Source organism: Taurulus bubalis, assembly GCF_910589615.1.
Source record: "Taurulus bubalis genome assembly, chromosome: 15".
NCBI classification, from domain to species: Eukaryota; Metazoa; Chordata; class Actinopteri; order Perciformes; family Cottidae; genus Taurulus; species Taurulus bubalis.
In genome coordinates, this window is record NC_136603.1 from 9547346 (window position 1) to 9567670 (window position 20325).

General features: G+C 41.4%; 1 protein-coding gene across 1 annotated transcript; it reads right to left on the minus strand.

Annotated features, from left to right (window-relative positions):
* Positions 1 to 1903: 1903 nt before the first annotated feature.
* edar (ectodysplasin A receptor) lies at positions 1904 to 19723 on the minus strand (the record flags this gene model as incomplete). The annotated part of the gene is made up of 11 exons (XM_079231451.1): positions 1904 to 2289; positions 2805 to 2868; positions 2991 to 3318; positions 5012 to 5084; positions 7706 to 7780; positions 7937 to 8062; positions 8187 to 8264; positions 12057 to 12142; positions 14639 to 14820; positions 16975 to 17094; positions 19673 to 19723. The coding sequence occupies 11 exons, from the start codon at positions 19721 to 19723 to the stop codon at positions 1904 to 1906; spliced, it is 1569 nt and encodes a 522-aa protein (XP_079087577.1).
* Between the last annotated feature and the right edge of the window lie 602 nt (positions 19724 to 20325).

Consider the following 20325-nt stretch of genomic DNA (forward strand, 5'->3'; position numbering starts at 1 on the left):
AACAAAAGACCATTGGAAAAAGATTTTGGCAGCAGGCGATGTGTTTGATTTAGTGCAGAGCGGTTGTGGGACATTATGCTGACGATTTCAGATAAAGATCAGTTCTATTTCTGAGAAAAGGGATCAAAGTATGTCTTCGCAATGCTTGTTAAAGTTATACTTTGTAGCTTATTACTGAGTTTTGAAGTTAAACTGCTAGAGACAGCCAGATGATGACCCATAGGGTCTGACCTATTACCAACATAACTATTAACGTGGCTCAGATGGGCTTAAATGTGAAGCGCCTCACCAAGTTGAACTTGATGCTTATCAGAGCCACCCTCACATACAACACTTAACCGTCTTCAGCTGCTCTTCAAAAGTGGACAACCCACACAACTGCATATTGTACTCATTTGCCATATTGGTCCCACAGGAGGAGAGGGGAGCTGAATCCGGTCTGAGCATGACTGAGCCGACCACAAAAGCTGAGTAAGGTCAGACGTTGTGGGTCGACCGTAGTGCCGCTTCCACCGCGACGGGCTGCATTCTTGCACCGTTCACGGTGCAGCAACCCCGGGGGCAGGCAGTCATGCCTCTACCACGGCATCTCTCTTTTTAATGCGGGCTTTTTACAGCGTTTCCACTGGGCTTTCAGTGGTTAAGTGGCCCTAAATGCTTAATTGGGTGCTGGAAATCACAGGCACTTTGCACCCGCTCTGTAAACCACAACACTTCAGACTATTAGGGGCCCGGGGAGCCACACGCCAAATAATTAGGGCTGGCGGCAACACTAGACCGCAACATTGGGGTAAAAGGGTAATAACGGGAGAGAGGATGAATTATGTGGGGGGGTCACAGAGCGGGTCAATGGAAGTAGTTGGAAGAGTATGCTGGTCTGTGTGTGTGTGTGTGTGTGTTAAAGTTGGGGAAAGTGGATTTGCATGTGAATTTAGACAGAAAGTGAGTAGCAGAGTAATTCCGTATTCATGCATTGATTTGGATTAACATTCAGGATTAATTTATTTAAATATATATATATATATATATATATATATATATATATATATATATATATATATATATATATAATCAATCAATATGTAATTGCATTTTAAATAGGGAGCTCATATCTGCTGTCTTTCCACTATGATGACTATTCCACAGAACGGATGTCCACTGATGCTGCGATCCTTCCAGGTCACTTTCTTTATGTTGCCACAAACATCTCGTTCCATCAGCTCTGGGATTAACCTGAAGGTTGTTGCCCTGATCAGAAGGTTCAGTGAGAGGACAACTAATAAGGCCTCTTCATTCCTTCCACTTATAATGTCTTCAAGAAAGGCACTTTATTGGCACTTCTGCAGAGGAGCTGCTCAGTGACCATTCCTATCAGCACCCCATTGCATCTTTTTACACAATTTTATTTAACTGCATACTACATTTTGTATAAAACCTTTTGGGGAAAATAGCCGCGAAAGCTGTGATTGCGTTGCGTCCAGCGCACACTTAATCAAGCCATTTTTTTGTGCAAATTCTTTAGCCGTTGAGACAAAAATCAAATGAAATTGAAACTATTTCAGATTATTTGAGTCTTTTCAGAGGAGAAAATATCTGAATTAGAAAGCGAGAGAATGTTCGTAATCATTGGTCTGATTTTTGTCTTTCTCAAACTCTCACTTTGGAAAGACGGGAACATTAAGGCCATGCAAAGCATTTCAGATTACTGGCTTCATGACAGAGAAAACCCACAATAGGAAAGAAAGGATTGTGCACTGGGAGGTCGACTGACATTCTTCATGTGATGGGGGTAAGGCGTATACTGTATATGTGCTGTCCTCTTGGTCAGAGCAGTATCTGTCCTTACATACACGTATACTGTAAGGCATCCGAGTCTCTCAAGTCTGTGTTCCATCACACGTGTTTAGACGCTGGCGCAGCGCTGGGATGGAGATTGGCACGGGGACGGGCAGACCAACTGGCTGTGAAAACTGCTGTTGCCCTGCCGCCCAGCAGCCGCCGCCATCTCGCTGCTCCCCAACACGTCCGAGCAGAGCGACTCCACCGCGTCGAGCCTCTCGATCTGCACTAAGCGGGTCAGGAGGTCGGGGATGCTGTAACCCGCCGTGCTCACTCTCTCGAAGAGCTGCAGGCCGTCGCTCATGCCGCCGATCTCATCGCGCTTCAGGCCGAAGCTCTCGGCCAGATGCCTCCACGTCTTCACCACGGCCGCCTCGCTGCTGTAGGAGGAGCTCAGCATGCGGCTGGCCTTCTCCAGACAGTCGAAGGGAAGCTCTGTGGGGCTCAGGCCTGGAGAGGGACAGCAGTGTTAGTGTTTCAGCTCCATCAAGGTTGAGATACAATGTCACTTTTAGCCATGCTGGTGGCTTTGGCTATATGGATTGATCGGCTCTCCACTTTGGCCCAGACTGAAGTACCACAACATATTAAATAGATTGCACACATATTCAGAGTCTACAGAGGATAGCTTAATTACTTTTCCTCTTGTGTACTTTTCTTTTCAAAAAAATTACAAAACTTAGCTGCACTCTGTGTGTAGATCATTAGGAAATGTTCACATGCAGAACTGAGATGGTGAATTTGATTTAATTGTTGAAAAATATGCCTGCAGAGAGAGGTAATGATTCGGGGAAATTTCCCTTCCTAAAGCGTTATTTTTTGAAAATGACGATATCATTTCTCACTTCACTTCACATCGTCTTCAGAAGTTCATCTGAAGTGAAGTTCCCCCACTGTGCTGACAGAGATTCTTGATTACACGGCTTGGTGAGATGGATACTTTCATCAGTGGAAGAGAGACTTACCCTCTGTCACATTGCAGGCTCTGCCATACAGATCCAGGATCTTTTTCCTTCGGCTCTGAAGCATCTGTGTGGTTACATAAAAAAACACATTATGATGTGATTTCCAGATGAAACTCAACTGAGGATCTGTTCAAAAATCACATATTTTACTCATGTAACATCTTAAAAAAAGCTTCATCTCGTTACCCCCGGGGTTTTATTGTTGTTGTTGTTGATTGCGTTCACACTGCTGATGTGGTTGGTGCTGGCGATGTGGTTGACATTGCCGATGTGGTTGGGACTCTGCACGTTGTTGGCCTGTCCGGCCGACAGGGTGGGGGCCCCGTTGCAGGATCTGTCCCGCTCCAGGAGGCCCAGAGAGAGCAGGCAGAGGTCGGGCTTGTTTCCCAGGTTGACGAGGCACAGGTTGGGATTGTTGGTGTCGGCCAATCCTTGCTTGTCAGAGGCCGCCTCCTCGTCACTGTCGATGCTACGGCTCAACAGCTGCTCGTTCTCTGATGATGCGTCATTTTCACTGCACACAAAAACACACAGATATTTGAATATATAGTTACATTGTTTCCATGAAACACTTTTTACACACACACACGTACTGTATATGCATTTGTACATGCATCTGTCATACTCATTATTTTTACATATTTAAATGGTGTGAGTGACATCTGATGGACACAGGATGACTTGCGTCTTCCTGTGCTACTGATAAGCTACGCTGTCTCTGTGATTGACTGAAATAGCCCTGCGTTTTACAACATGATACCATGTAATATCATTTGATTACCCAGCCTCTCTCTCACTCTCTCCTTATGCCTGCTCTGGATTTTCGACCGAAAGCACCTTGTTGACAGAGATGCTCACAGAATGCCATTGTTTCGCAGTCCCGTGCTTTTTTTTTTACAAGCGTGCACACAAAATGCCATTGTTTCCCGGACATCTAACACCCACTCTGGCAGCTCAAGCAGTGAGTTAGCACATCCTCTGGCACGCTGTTTACTGCTATTGACGCTGAGGTGTGTGTGTGTGTGTGTGTGTGTGTGTGTGTGTGTGTGTGTGTGTGTGTGTGTGTGTGTGTGTGTGTGTGTGTGCCCCTTCCATATATTGGAACTGTGTATCAATCTAAGCTCACTACAGTGATGTTCACTACAGGCACTGTAACATTTGAGCACAATGGCTCACTGTAGATGAGTGTGCAATATGCTATCATGTATTCCATCATTCTTTCTATGAAGCGGCATTGTCTGCACATAACGAATGAGATGTAGGCAGAAAGACGAAAGTGAGAAAACTGTTGTTCTTTTGTTGTCTGCCATGTTGTACTTTGACCTGGTGGTGGTTTTAGCCCCCCCCCCCATCTCACACAAAAAAAAAAAATCAACGGAATTTGCTTTTTACATGACTCACACACACACACACACATACATACATACATTTAGGCAGGTACAGCAAAAAAAAGGCCAGCAGCTATGGTGTTACTACTGCTGTGACTTGTTCTGTGGTGGCTAAATTACAGGCAGATGCGGGACAAATTATAAAAGCTCCTTTCTGTTGTGTAATGCCTCTGTGACGCCACAAACAAATGCAAACACACACACACACACACACACACACACACACACACACACACACACACACACACACACACACACACACACACACATATATAAATACACTCATAATGGATGTATATAAGTGGTGAATATAAAGTGTTTTACTGTATATTTCCCATATATTCAATGCATGCACAGTTGTGAAGCAGAACAGATGCATACCTTTAACTGCTGAATCAGCACAAAATGATGCATACATATACACAGTAATTGTAGACACACATACCCTAACGTTGATATAATTAAGTGTACTAAACATAGTAGCCGTTCTACCTTTTGTTTGGCGTGTAAATCCTTTCAAATCTCATTGGATATAATACAAAAAATAATGGATGGTTGTTAAACTCAAGAGGAACACGTTCTATTGTGTTTACCCTTGAGTCTAGCTCCATCATTTCAAAGCAAAATGATTCTGGCCTCACTCATTACCTTTAACAACATGCCTTCATGGTAATCAATACAGCTTCATAGACTCCATTGGGAAGCTTGTTTTGTGTCCTTCGTGTTTTGCACACTCGGCATTGCTAAGCTCATAGCACGCTGGATGCCAGATTGTCTTCTCTTAGTTGAAGTTGTTTGTAAATCAGATGCGTCTCTCACCTTTTCACGGTCTTCTGAGGAGGAGCTTTTAGTTTGTCGAACTCATCTTTCTCTGAGTAGATCACCACATTGTCTGAGAGAGAAAAACAGAGGATACAGAGGTTTATAGGTGTGTTTTACTCCAGTAAATAGTAATAACACGACAAATATACTAAGATCTCATCGGATGTTGGTGTAACATGTCATTGTTTCAATATGGAAGGAATGCCACATTATACTCAAACTTTGACAGAGATCTCTTGGCTTAGTGTTGATTTCATGCAAAACTCTTTTTCAGAACAGCAGTCACACAAGTGGCAATTACAGAAGAACAGAAAATGGAATTTCCCTTCATTTCCAGGATGTTATTTCTTCTTTCAAAAGTGAAATAGAACAGAAATAAAAAAAACTCCAAAATATCTCACAAGTGCATTGACGGTTATAGAAAAAGTTGAAGTACACTAAAGAAAACAGGATCCTGATGCTATAACGCTAAAGGACTTATACCTTGGAGGGGAACAGAGCAGTCAGAGCGATGTTTAAAATGATTACAGTGACTATTATGTTAAATGACACTGACATCATGGATACTGATGGGGATAGACAGCATAATGAGTGAATACCTAAGTGGAACAAATGTTGTGTGTGTATGTGTATGTGTGTGTATGTGTGTGTGTGTGTGTGTGTGTGTGTGTGTGTGTAAGAGAAGGCGAGGGAGAGAGAGTTTGTGTCTGTTTAAGTGTCTGTGTCTTCATTTCACGGCCTTATTAACTCAGTTTCTACGTGAGTGACAGCTAGCTCCGGTAGAGCTCCGAGCAATGGGCTTATCTTCCAAAAATACACACCGCATTCACACACGTATGCACACTCACACAAAACAGTAAGTAACAATGCAGGCATTTATTCTTTTGTCATACTATAAGTATATAATACTTTATCAGTTGTTTTTTTAGCTATTACATTATTAAGTCCACGACCTCATTGTACCACATAATGGGTCTGTGGCCACAGGTAGTGTGTGTGTGTGTGTGTGCGTGTGTGTGTGTGTGTGTGTGTGTGTGTGTGTGTGTGTGTGTGTGCGTGTGCTCGCATCCACACCACATGTAAGCGGTTAGTCAGTCAGTCTGGGAGTGAAATTGAACAGAGCATCATTGTCAGGAGAAATGGCGCCTAGAGCAACGTATGGCTTTTGCTTTGGAAGCTTCACATTCCACCATGATACACTCATCATACTGCAGGTTTGTCAGCACACACACACACACGCACAAACACACACACACACTTGCATTTGCATACATTATATTACAAATTCTAAATATGCACATCCATACTGGACTGACACGCAGAGCCAACACTGTTTACATATAGATGTGATTCGTATAGTTTGATTACATATTCAATGTAGACTTTGTCCGCATTGGATGTTAAAGGGCAGATCCGAACACAAAGTGAGAGTTCAAGTATTCCATAATTCATACATACATGCTGATCCAGAGATACGGCGGCCTAGTAAAAGTAAAATTCTAAAGGAAACACTTTTTTTTTCAGTGTGAAATTGTTGCTGGTTCACAGAAAACATGTAGTGTTTGGGCTTAACACATCAGCCAGATCAGTGTTACAGAGGGCTTTGCTGCAGGATTGAGTACAATTACAGTTTGCTGTAATCACTGCTGGGTGGCATCTGTTCATCCCTCAACTCCCTGATACGTAAATTGTGCCCTGTGTCACTGACTATTTTGGAGACATTTCATAGTTGTGTCTTTGTACGGGCCAGAGTGTATTTGTAAGAAGTTGAAGTTTAAACTGCATCTGTTATTTATTGAGTATATGTTTTGGAGGGTCTCTTTAAGGACCGGTGCAATGGGTGCAAGAGAAGTTTATGGAAACTTGGAAATGATCCGTTTGTGACTGTTTATTTTTACAGATATGAAAACATTGAGAATTTTAGTGAGGAAATAACAGATGGTCTGCACATAAACAGTCACCGAATGGTTGTATGTTCATGCTTTACTCTGTTTCTGCATTTTGTCTTTTAACTCTTTGAAAATGAATATATTACACGTATGTAATCTATATAATCTCAATAATGTAACTATACAGTAACTTCCAGCTACTTTTATTCTCAAGTACTGTTTGCTTTAACTGCTCACTCTTGGTTTAAGAAGGAAAAACAATAATAGTTTCTAACAATATTCATGTGTAGTTTTCTCAAAGATAAGTGTAGTTATTGGTACTATTGCTTCACTTAGTCTGGAGCTCAAGAAGTGAGTTCCTTACCTGCTCACAAATATGTTACTTATTAAACAATTTTTTTGAGTATTACATATCTGTGTTTTGGGCATTTAGATAGCATCACTTGTTTTCATGAACCCTGATCAAAGCCCTTATCATGGTGGCCATGCGTATGGCCAAAAATGTGGATACTGTTAGAATCATGTATATAAGGAAATTAATAACAAGATTACTTGTGTTTCATGCAAACATCATATCGGGTATAACATCAAAACCAGGATAAGTCTCATGACCCGGATACGAGCGAGCATGTCAACAAGACACCCAATTATGTGCTGCATGAGCTCATCAATTATGGTGTGTGTGTGTGTGTGTGTGTGTGTGTGTGTGTGTGTGTGTGTGTGTGTGTGTGTGTGTGTGTGTGTGTGTGTGTGTGTGTGTGTGTGTGTGTGTGTGTGTGTGTGTGTGTGTGTCATGTCTCACCTGGGACCTCTTTCTTGTCTTCCTGTTTGTTGGTCTGAGCCTCCACCGTCTTCACAACTTGTCCAGAACAACATGCTGTAGACGCACACACACAAGAAGCGTCACACACAGATGCCAACCTTTTAACATGAGGTGTGTGTGTGGTGTGTGTGTGTAGTGTGTGTGCTTGCACATGCGTGTGTGTGTGTGTGTGTGTGTGTGTGTGTGTGTGTGTGTGTCTCTCAGTCTCACCCTGACTACTCGGTTTGGCCTTCAGGATATAAAACATAATGATGAGTACGATGGCGATGGCCATGATGAAAATGGTTGACATGGCGATAATGAGAGCCGTTGCGAGGTGACCTTGTCCGTTGGAATCTGAAACATTGGGGGCGATGATGCAAAATAATATTAATGATTTGTGGATTGTAACATATCAAGAAATTGATGGTTATAGATAGATAAAGCTTATATATTTGTATCCGTGTGTGCATTTGTGTACCTTTGTGGAGATGAGGGAACACGGTTGTGCTGCCAGGGTCGATAACAGGCTTCACTTTTGGCCTGCTGTTCAACATGCCTGTGAAACATACACAGACACATAGTTTCACTCCTTGTTCATTAATTGTGGATTAATGAAAATAGTGTTTTAAGTCCTATTATCTGCTCATGTATTCATTACAAGTAAAACACATTTGCTACTCTCACAGGGCTAACACAACAATCATGGTTAAAGGAATTGTTTGACATTTTGGGAAATATGCTTTTTCACTCTCCTGCTGTGAGTAAGATGAGGAGAGCAATACAACTCATATGTCTTATCAGTTAAATATATAAGTACTGCCAGCAGCTGGTTAGCTTGACTGGAAACAAGAGGAAACAGCTCGGGGCGACTGTAGCTCAGTGGTAGAGCGGTGTCGGCCTTCAATCAGAGGATTAGAGGTTTGATCTTCCGCTCCTCTCGTCCATGTCGATGTGTCCTTGGGCAAGACACTGAACCCAGGCTGTTCCTGTGATGTATGCTCAGGTGTGAATGGGTGAATGATGACATGTAGCGTTGAAGCACTTTGAGTGGTTGGAAGACAAGAAAAGTACCATACAAGTATGCCTATTTTACCATTTAGCTATAATGAAATATGGATTAAATGTGTAAATTACTGAACTACTTTGGAGGTGCTTAGAAGTATTTTACTACTTTAAAACAGAGCCAGGCTAGCTGTTTCCAGTCTTTGTGCTAAGCTAAACTAACCACCTGCTGGCTGGACATATTTACCGTCCACAGTTCAATCAATCTTCTTACCAAGAAGGTAAATGGCTATTTCAGAAAATGTCAAACTACTACAACTTTAAAGTTGGCCGCGAACGATGCACCACTTTCCTCCAGAGATGACACAATATATCAGATTGGTCGAAAGAGAAGTACCAGATAAACTGTCAGGCTTGGACATTTGTCACAGGCAGGGGCAACATGCCATCTGTCACTGGTTATGCCATGTTAGCTTTGGCATTGCGTTTAATTGACTTTTTTATTCACCCCCCCAATAGTATTCCATGACATCATTTTGTAATTGAGGAAGCTCTCTGTCCAAATTTATGTCTCTTTTCCTGGATCATTCATGGTCTGTTTTTCCTCTTTCTTAATGGAGCTGTAAACTCCTGACAGCTCATAAATCAGCTCTTTTAATCAGTCTTTTATTTCAACCAGTTGATACACTGTATAACTCTTTGGCATGAGCCCTACCGCTTCCCGTGGTCTCAACGCCTCATGTCATCACACACACACACACACACACACACACGCAGTGCCCTGTGGCTGCAGACATTAACTCGGGGTATGTGTTTACACTCTGGATAAGGGTATGAGCTCGAACTGGAATTTTGTTTAGCATCTTGCGGTTTTGTCTCTTGATCATGTCTGTCAGCCTGAATTCACACTGCAAAATTATAATTCTGCAGGGAAATCTGGGAACTCAGTACAAACACACTGAGAGGAGTAGAAACCCCCCCCCCCCCCAAAAAAATCAAAGCATATTTGTTTGAGGTACAATTGTGACCTGGAATGAGGCGAAGGTCAGCTTCTGTGTGAGAATGTGATATGAAGCACACATGTGTCGGGTGTCTCTGCAGACATGTAAAAGAAAAATAAGATTACGTTTTATGATGTCTCCCGATGGTGAGATAAGTATTAATGTGTGTTGGTGCCTGTTCGGAAAATGGCAGCAAATGTCAAAAGTTGACAGTGGAAATTGATCGACAGACTCGTAACGTCTGCCTGCCAAAGAATAACATCAGCGCAAGCAGTAACACGCTAATCATCTTTCTTTCTTTCACATACCCACTAAAGTTTTAATTATCACACACACAGAGTGAGGCAGGAGCCAGGGTAATTTACAGATTACATGGCGAGTGTCAGCCTGCCTTCACCCTGAGCAAGAAGAACTCCCAGCCTTCAGCTCCTTTGCGTATTTACGGTTGGGAGTGCATCATTTTTACGTTCTGAGGAGGGTTTAATTAAAGTGTACCACAGGCTGACTGAACAGTGGAGACTGGAGAAATGTGATCTTTTTTTCCAGATGAATCTAATTTCTTTCAGAGAGCCATAAACTACTGCATTTACAACTTGTGTTAACAGTTTTTAAGTTATAATATTTTTGGGGGATTTCTTATTGTCTGATTTGCATCTCCTTATCATTGGTTTATATAAAACAGCAATTCCACCTTTGTCAGGTTATTCTTCCTTTTCACATAAGAAGTTTTGCAGTTTTTAACAAATATAACTATGTAGTAAGCAAGCACAAATACCCCAAAAGTATCTCAATAAATAGTGAAAATCCTTATACTGATATACTATGAGAGAGGTATCAGTAGGAAATAAGCGTACATCCCCAAACGTCCAACTATTCCTTTAAAACAAAAAGCCTTAATGTTGAAACTATGTCAGCCCAGAAATAATTGCAACCAACAAATACATTTGAATCTAAATATACAATTAAGATGATATAATTATATCTTTCTTATTGGCACGGTATCATTCAATCACTCATTTCTATGCCTTGGAGAATGAATTAAGTTGCTGTTGAAAAGCAAGTGTTTATACACACACAAACACACACACACACACACACACACACACACACACACACACACACACACACACACACACACACACACACACACACACATATTCCTGCTCCTACTTCACACCCTCTCCTCTGCCGGCCCAGGCTGCTTTTTGGAGGTTTTGACTTTTATAACACACTCATTAAATATGACACAATTCATACAACACCATTCATTTCCGGCCTCTTCAATTACACTCAAAGGGGGTTTTGAGCAATTATGGACCCATAAATATCATTCCAATCGGAGTATCAGTGAGGGAACATCTTTTAGATCAATGTGATCGCAGGACGGTGAGAATGTCCACCACAGCTATGCAATAAAAGCTCATCTTGACAAGAATCGAAAATGTAAAAAAAAAAATCGTACTGAAAGATTATTTTCAATTAGACAACGATTTTATTTTGAACTGAATGTTCTTGACAAAACGTAGATTTTGTTGCTCTGTGAAGACGGAGTTATCTACTGTCTCGGATTCTCTTCTCATGGATTGAGATCTAATCTTACACAATCATTTCATAAATGTATTCTGAAAAATCTTCTGGTTATATTCCTTTATATGTTTTACAGTGCACAGTCAACTATACAATCTGCAAAATATCAGAAACTTATTTTTTGCTCGACTGCCACTTGACAGCTTTCACGCTTTTGTTTCGCAACTGTGAGGAAACGGCAATGAACTGTGGAGGCTGATCGTGAACGGGAAGACAGAAAAAAAACTTCTAGTAAATATTATTGTCCAGAGATGTGTTCACAGCAACAGATGGCGCCGTGCATGCGCACACACCATAGATGCATGTGTCAGGTATGCAGGGTAATCAGGGAGGCAGTTATGTGGATAAACTGCCAAACTTCTGGAGCCATAAAAGTAGAGATGCAAGGAGGGAAAGGGGGGAGGGTGTTTGACTTCTTCGTGTCCATCAGCGAGGCCTGCTGACTGACGGGGACAGTGACCAGAGGGTCCGGGAGATCTAACTATAACTTCTGACCTCCAATCGTTCCGTCAAACTGACTCCAGGCTTTCAACATCTGCTTTTGCACAGCATGTCCCCTTTTATTACTTTCATTTCGACAGAAAACTTTAATGTTTGGTAGCTTTGAATCCAACGGAAACCAGATCCGTGTTAGGATGGAGACAGAAAAGGGGGGAATTTATAGTTGAAAGGAGAATAAAAGGTTGTTGGGACGAAAGGTTGGAAGTGAGCGGAAGGAAGGGGAGGGGGAAATTAATCTGTGAAGAGGTTGGTCTTACATTCTTTGGTGTTGCGTGGTGCGTTCTGGCAGGAATGGCACACCATCCCATAGAGGTTCCTTGGTCTGTTTTCCAGCATGTAAAACCTAGGAGACACAAAGTACATATATATAAACCAGCAAATTGTCAGACAATATATAATTAGGCTACACTAGACCTGGTGTAGGAAAGCTGAAGGAAAGAGAACATTTTAAAATCAAATAAGAACACTTGAAACACTATTTGCAAGCACAGCAGGCGTGTGTACAATGTGTGGCCTCCGTACCTTGTAGACATACCGTACCTACACACTGCATAAGTATGAGGAAGCAGCTGAGGTGAAAAGTTTGTCTCAGTGAAAAAATGTACATAATTGATGCCCTGAAGGTACATAATATCGCCCTGAATCATGAAGCGTCTATAAGAGGAAAGGAGAGCAAGTAGAGTCTGTGAATGACTGGTTGGGATATTAAATCATTTAGGCTGGAGAACATGAGCAGTATTTACATAATGTATGCAGCATGCAAGTAAGTAACTGATGCCTGATCTGGATATAGTCAGAGAAAATGTCCAAGTCTTGTGCTCTTGGTCACTTCAGTATCACAATAATATGAGAATTAATTAGGTGAAGAAATATCTGATTTGTTTGCTGGTGATTGATTTATGATTTCTAGCATTAGACATTAGCTACAAATGTTAAGCAGATTTTCATAAAGATGAGCAAACATCATCAGATGTACGAGTACATTATTTGTAAATGATCTACAGAGAATTAACTCAGCCTGTACTCTATTATTATTCTAAATGGTTTGTCATATAACGAAATCATATGCAAAAGGTCTGCTTAATGTTTGTAGATGTGTTGTATGCCGTAGTTGTATTAAACCCTGACAAACAAACTAGAGGATGGATAACAAATGTACAGAAGCTACAACACAGTGAATTACTAATATATTACCTCTCACGTTGTATCAATTAGTTCAAATTAAACAAGAACTGAGTTCATATTTAGTTGTACATCCAGGTAAAAAGCATACAAACTATTAATAAAACATTAACAAAATATATGTTTCTTCATCTTCATGAGCCCTTACAAATATTACATATGCAATATGGCAGCTACTAGCCACAATAAAATTGTTCAAGACCTACAGAGACAGTAATTCAATCATATAGATAGATAATGATGTATTGATTATGTCGAGGTGAAGTGATTGCTTCAGGATGGCTCCAAAACACTAATTATTTGTAAAGTGCTACTGAAGCATCTTCCAAGGAAACCAGCCGATAGACAAGTCTATCACAGCAGACTCATTCTCCTCGAGGTCTTTTTCACGGCTGAGATGCAGACTAACTGAACTTTATTGAGACCGTTCAGGCATGTTCTGTTCTGCTTCCAACAGGCAACGACTCTGCGAACCTCAGCGTACAACGGCCATACATGCGGTACAGTACAGATGCAGACATGGACATGACCAAACTCAGGGTTCCTGAGCAACAACCAACACATCCTGTGAAAGGAGACTCAGAGCCAAGACAAGTAGAAGGAAGCGGGACAACATCCAGCGTGATGACAGGAGGAGGAGAATCATGAATCTTTCGTATTCATGCCAATCCCTTCAAGGCTTACTACTGCCCAGATTCAATCATAGATATCGGATGTAGTATGATTCAGAAACATACAAACAAATACAAATCAATAAGAAATAATCATTTCATTCAGAAAACCTTTTTCTGGGAAAAGTATTGCAAAGCAGGAGAGCTGAAACTGCCATTTAACATGTTGAATGCTGGAAGAGAGACCAAGTTTACTACATTTTTTGTCTTATTTGAATATTTGTTCATATTTAATACTGGAGCACTTATGGCATATGATAGAATACACTCAACATCGGAAGAGGTGCAGTGGACCTCGCCCACGGCCGACCACCTGGCCAAACCTGCTGGACCAAACACCACCAAACTGCCGCAGGCCGGAGAGGGAGCTAAGCTAACTCAGCTACTAAGCTAACTCAGCTACTAAGCTAACTCCGCTACGACCTGAGGCCACTCCACTACCCAGCCTACTTCTGGCAGTCTGATGTGAAGATTCGATGGATGAAATAAGACTGCTAGCTAACCCAGCGACAGGAGGTCGGTGACTATTGAGCCCACATCTTTCCAGAGACCTGGCTTCATCATGGCATCCCGGATAAAGATGCGCGACAGAGCGCTAGACTCTGTGTTAACATCATGATGTTTGGTGCTCAAACATATTGAAAGCTGATGGACAATGTTTTCCTGATGTTGAGTTTTTCATTGTAATTGTTCCAGCAGTGCACCTGGAGAAGGCATGGAAGAAGAAGACCATTGGCAAGTCAACATAGATGTAAATAATCAAAGTTTAAAGGACTTTGTTTTATGTGGAAGGAAATGCAATTTCTTCGTAAATCTGGCCCTCAGTGTAAAAATAAACTTGGTTTGGGCCTTTCAGCAAGGCATTGAACAGGCAAGCAGCTCAACTGTGTAGTAAATAACTGCTGTCTTTTTTTAAAGTTGTATACTGCAACTCAAATTCGAATGAGTTGTGAATCTTGTTGTGTATGTGTGTTTGTGTCATTTACCCTGATAGACAGGGTCCACATTCGGCGTCGCTGTCCGGAGTTCCCGCTGCACGAACAGTGGCTTTGTAGAGTGCGTCACAGTCTTTATGCCGTCTGCAGATCTCATACTTCCCTTTGGAATATTTCCCATGTGGACATGGCACACAGGCAAAGTCATCATCCTTCACACCGTAGCCACAGGTCTGTAAAACACACACACACATTCAAGCATTAGGTTTAAGGTTCATTAGATATAATGTAGATTTAAATTAAATCGACACCTTTCAGATCAATAAGATGATTCACAACTAAGCTGTACACACATTCAAGAAAGCACACATGTGCACACGCACATCTGTTTCAAACCTTGGTATTGCTGTTTTGAGATGAGATTTGATTGGTCACAGAAGACCCAATGTGTGCGTGCGTGCGTGTGTGTGTGCGTGCGTGCGTGCGTGTGCGTGTGTGTGTGTGTGTGTGTGTGTGTGTGTGTGCGCGTGCGTGTAGATCTCCCATCTCTGCATGTTCCTTTTTCATATTGGGAGGCCGAAAAACAGGCCACACACACCACACACACACACACACACACACACACACACACACACACACACACACACACACACACACACACACACACACACACACACAAATATACAAAAACATACTCTGTGTTTTGCTCCCTCTCTTTCATCTTTTATTTTCCCTCTTACTTTCATCCATCTATTTCAAACAGGCCGATGCCTCTTAGCTTTGGGCTATAGCAGACGGACTCTCAGAGAAATCTAATACTCCTTCCCTTCTGTTTGACATCCGTAGGTCTCAGTGTGACTGTTTGATATAAAACGTTGCTGCGCTATTGGCAGGATCTAGTTGCTTTTGGTTAAAACTCGCTTTGGGTCTTTTTTTTGCCATGGCTCAGCTTCTGTTTGTTCTCTAAATGATCCTCTGATTGAAAGGTTCTTTCCTTTCAAAGCAAATCTTTATTATAAATGAAGGAATAAGGGAGGTCAAAAAAAATTGTTGTAGAATTCACTACAATCTTTATTTATTTTTGAAAGTTGACAGGGATGCTAAAGAAGGGGAACGGGGGTGATGACATGCAACAAAAGTCACAGAGAAATTTGAGCCGGTTCGTGTTACGCATCTTAAACCACCAGGCCACATCATGCAAGCACACGTGAAACTTCAATGCCAAATTCTGTGTCCTCATGTCACCATACCTTTCAGAGCTCAATAAAAGTTACAACATATGGAAATATAAGTTCCCTCCCCCAGTGTGTATGTCCATGTAAACTAGGAGGAAAATGTAGTCCAGCAACATCAAACACAATCTGGATACAAGATGCACTTTAAAAGCGTCCTTGGATGTCTTGTGTGATGTATGTGTACGTGTATGTGTGTGTGTGTGTGTGTGTGTGTGTGTGTGTGTGTGTGTGTGTGTGTGTGTGTGTGTGTGTGTGTGTGTGTGTGTACTTTCTGAAGTCTCTGTTGTGAGGATGAACCTTGTGGTTATCCCATGATTAAAAGGGTGTCAAAGCCCCCACACACACGCACACACACTCATGCACGTAAAGCTGTGGGAAATAAAATAACACATGAATTAGAGACTGTGGCACCCAGAGGACCAGACAGGCAGGAGAAAGCGCAAAGGGGGCTCTCATCTCGCCGATTCAACTCATTTTGTTTCTCTTGTTTCTTTTGCTGACAAATGGCCATAGAGAGAGAGAGAGAGAGAGAGAGAGAGAGAGAGAGAGAGAGAGAGAGAGAGAGAGAGAGAGAGAGAGAGAGAGAGAGAGAGAGAGAGAGAGAGAGAATCTGTGAATACTGCTGCACCCAAAGAGACTACAATTCATCTTGTTCACCCTTGAGTGCGGCTGTCTCTCCTAAAAAGGTGTGGCACCCCAGGGTGCCAATTGAAGCGTTAACCTGCTCTCTGTTTTCTTTGGCTGTCGGCAGACTGACTGACGGAGGCTGAACACTGTGTGACTACTGCAAGTCATTCACTATAACGCATGCCTTCACCTCGAAGTCAGTGAGAGCAATAAACCATGAGAAATTGTTCACTTCAATTTAGGCACTCTTCACTGTGCAGCTGTGTGTGTGTGTGTGTGTGTGTGTGTGTGTGTGTGTGTGTGTATTGTGGGTGGTCTGAACAAAAATGACACAAGGTTCACAAAGTCAACTTTCATGCTATTTATCAATTTTGTGTACTTACAATTTGAATTGGCAGCTTTATCCCACTCACAATTTGTTGCAACGACAAATTGTAATACTTAAAAAGTATAAGTGCATAAAAAAGACACTTAATTATTGAGACAAACCAATGGTTTTCATGCATATGAGTGTGTGTGTCTCACCATATGCGGCTCTTGTCCTGGTTGGCACTGAGGGCAGGCCTGGCAACTGTTACTTGTCTGGTTGAAGAATTCGTACTCTCCACAGCTAGAATACTCCGCACTAGCAAACATACAACACAACTGGAGGGACAGAGGGAGGACAGACAGGGGGAGACCAGAGAGAGAGAGACAGGTGTCAAAAGTGAGACTTTTCCATGACATAACATGTTGCATGTGTTAAAACAAACATGCAACTAGCTCCATGGAATAATGGACCTGAGGGTTGTAAGTGTCCTTTTTGTGAATTAATTATTGTAGATATTGATTTGTTTTTGCATTTATTGTAATATTGAACTATGTTTCTCTATTGCCTATAGTATGTCAAACATATATACATATATATACAGTGTATATATATATATTTTATTATTCTATAGACTATGTATTTGATACATGGTATTTGAAGAAGTCATTTGTCTTGAGGATGTCATAGAAATACAAACACAAGTTCTCAGTAATGCATTGTTAACGGAGATCAACAATGTGGATACTAACAATTCATCATTAATCCTCTCAATGAATACCACTATTTGCTTGTGTGTCTATGTACTGTGTGGGTACTTTGTGTGTGCGGCATTGTGTCATTGTGGTTCACTGTAATAAGTAGCAGCTGGTATTTATAGCTTTACCAGCACACTTTGTTCTTTTCCAAACAAACTAACTGACTTTCAAAAATCATCTGCAGTCCAGAAAATGATCGCAAAAGAAAATGTGTGCATGACTAACTCTCTCCATCTTCTCTCTGTTGTTTCAATAACATCTCCCTCTTTTTTCTCCTCCCCGTGATGATGTCATGACAGCAAACGCAAGACACTGTTTGAGTAAATATACAAATGCACACTGCGGTGTGTTTGTGTATCACAGGATGGAGCACAATCATTTCTGGGCAAGTAATCTGTTTTAAATTCATACCAGATTCAAAACAAGCTGACCTCTACCTGGTGTACAGTTAATGCAAACCAACACGCTGAAAGCAAAAACAATGATACGACATCATCTGCCAACCTTCTTTGTCACATTTATGGGCCACTGTGGGTAATTTGCAAACGTTGTGTGCATCGTTTCTCCTCTGGCAATTTGCTGTGAAGAAACGGCATTAATAATCTTCTTCTCCACATCGTTCCACAGCTGGAAAATAGACAACTTCCCACACACCAATATTCTCCTCAGGGCAACAAGCTATCCCACAATGCTTTGGAAGGATATTTAGTCCGGTCTATAGAACATTGGAGCCTTCATCCCTGCACATTCATCACAGAGAGTCCAGTGGGTCCTCGTTGTTATTCCTCACACAACTAAAACTTTGGCAGGAACACCGTTGCATTGTAAACAACATGGAGTGTTTACCAAAACCAGTGGTGGAGGAAGTGTCCACATCCTTTACATAAGCCAAAGTACTAACGCCAGACTTTCAAAATACTCCATTATAAGTCAAACTGTACTGTACTGCACATGTTGCTGATGTCAAATTATGGAAAGTCTTATCAGAAAACTCAATGAAGAAAAAGCCCCTCTGAGTGTTACAATATCATATAATTGGACTGTTATTGTTCATGTATTAATGTGGAAGCAGAATTTGACTGGAGTTGGTTGAGGTGGATTGGCTGCCACCTAAGCTTATTTACAATGTGGATTCATTTGCTGATATTTTCTTCATTGATCCATCAGTTGTAAATAGAGAGAAATGTAGAGTTCAAAGTGACTTCCTTAAAATCAGTTATCAAAGCAGTTCATTCATTTTCTGATAATTGACTATTCATTTTCAGTTATTAAGCTTGAATTCTATATACTATACTATTGGGTGGTTATATATATATATATATATATATATATATATATATATATATATATATATATATATACATATATATGTATATACTACTAACTGTAGCTGTTAGATACATGTAGTGCAGAAAAAAGGACAACATTTCCCTCTAAAAGCTCATGGAGTAGAAATAAAAACACTCGAGTTAGGTACAATACAAGTCCATCACATTGAGTAAATCTACTTTGTTACTCTCCACCACTGACTGAAGCACATCATCCTGACATCATCGTCTCTGTATGTGCTATTGTGCAATATGACACCACCAGCATGCTTCTCTGTCAGTCATTTGTCATTGTTCTACATATTCCCCAGAGACGTGGTCTCTCTCTCTCTCTCTCTCTCTCTCTATATATATATATATATATATATATATATATATATAGTAAGTGATTTCAGAACGTGTAGTAATACATTTCTGATGCCACTAATCGGTGGTGTCGTACATTGACACCTTGTTGACCTTGTTGACTAAGTGCTCCAGTGTTAGCCTGCATGCGCTCAGAGTGACTGACGAGAATAGAACAGCGGAGAGAGGGAGGGTAAGGTGGAGGAGCCTGTCGGGAACTCTGCCAGTGGGTTTCAACATCAAAACATGCAGAGATTCTAGAGAAGATTATAAAGATATCTGCTCTCTGTAAAACTCTAAGTTTGACTAATTGGTACAAATGCTGCAAAGATGTGCAAGCAGCTGGCACATAACATTGAGTGTCGGCATGACGCAGTGCTGAGAGCGGAGTAGATTGGGCCCGCAATCCATATCGAGTTTATGAGGACACCAGAAATATGATGGGGGACATTAGGAAGAAATAGAGGCAAAGAGTGAAAACTTACCAATAATGAGGACAGAAAGATGGACTTCTTCTGACCTCTCCTCTCTGACATTTTTGCTTCTTCTTCCTGGAGACGAGAAAAAAGGCAAAGAGGAATTATTGTAAAGCAAAAAAAAAATCTGCAATCGGTCGCTTCATGAATTTAAGCGTTCCTGCCAACAGTAGTGTTGTCAGTGGGCATGGTGTGTGTGTGTGTGTGTGTGTGTGTGTGTGTGTCTGTGTGTGTGTGTGTGTGTGTGTGTGTGGCCCAGATGAGTTCACTGTCCCGTTACCATCACGTCATCGCCCATAAACATGTAATAGCAACCGAACAGCCCGTGGCATTCCTGTAGCTCATAACTGCCAGCCCACCTCACCGTTGGATAACCCCTGCTTCAATAAAGGATCGTGATAGCACTTAATAATTATCTGCGTATGTCTTTGCTATCTCTCTCTCGGCTGAAGCTTTTGTCAAAACCCTGAACTTGGTGGAAACGCCAGTAAAAACAGCTTTCAAGTCTGGTTTCACACGCGCTAACAACTTGATTACAGTTCCACCAAAATGAGGTTAACGTAAAAAAAATAAAAAAAATAAACATTTAGTAAATAGCTGAGATGCTGTTTTAAATCCTCCACACACACACAGTGGCTGTAACATTGAAGTAGGCGTTGGGC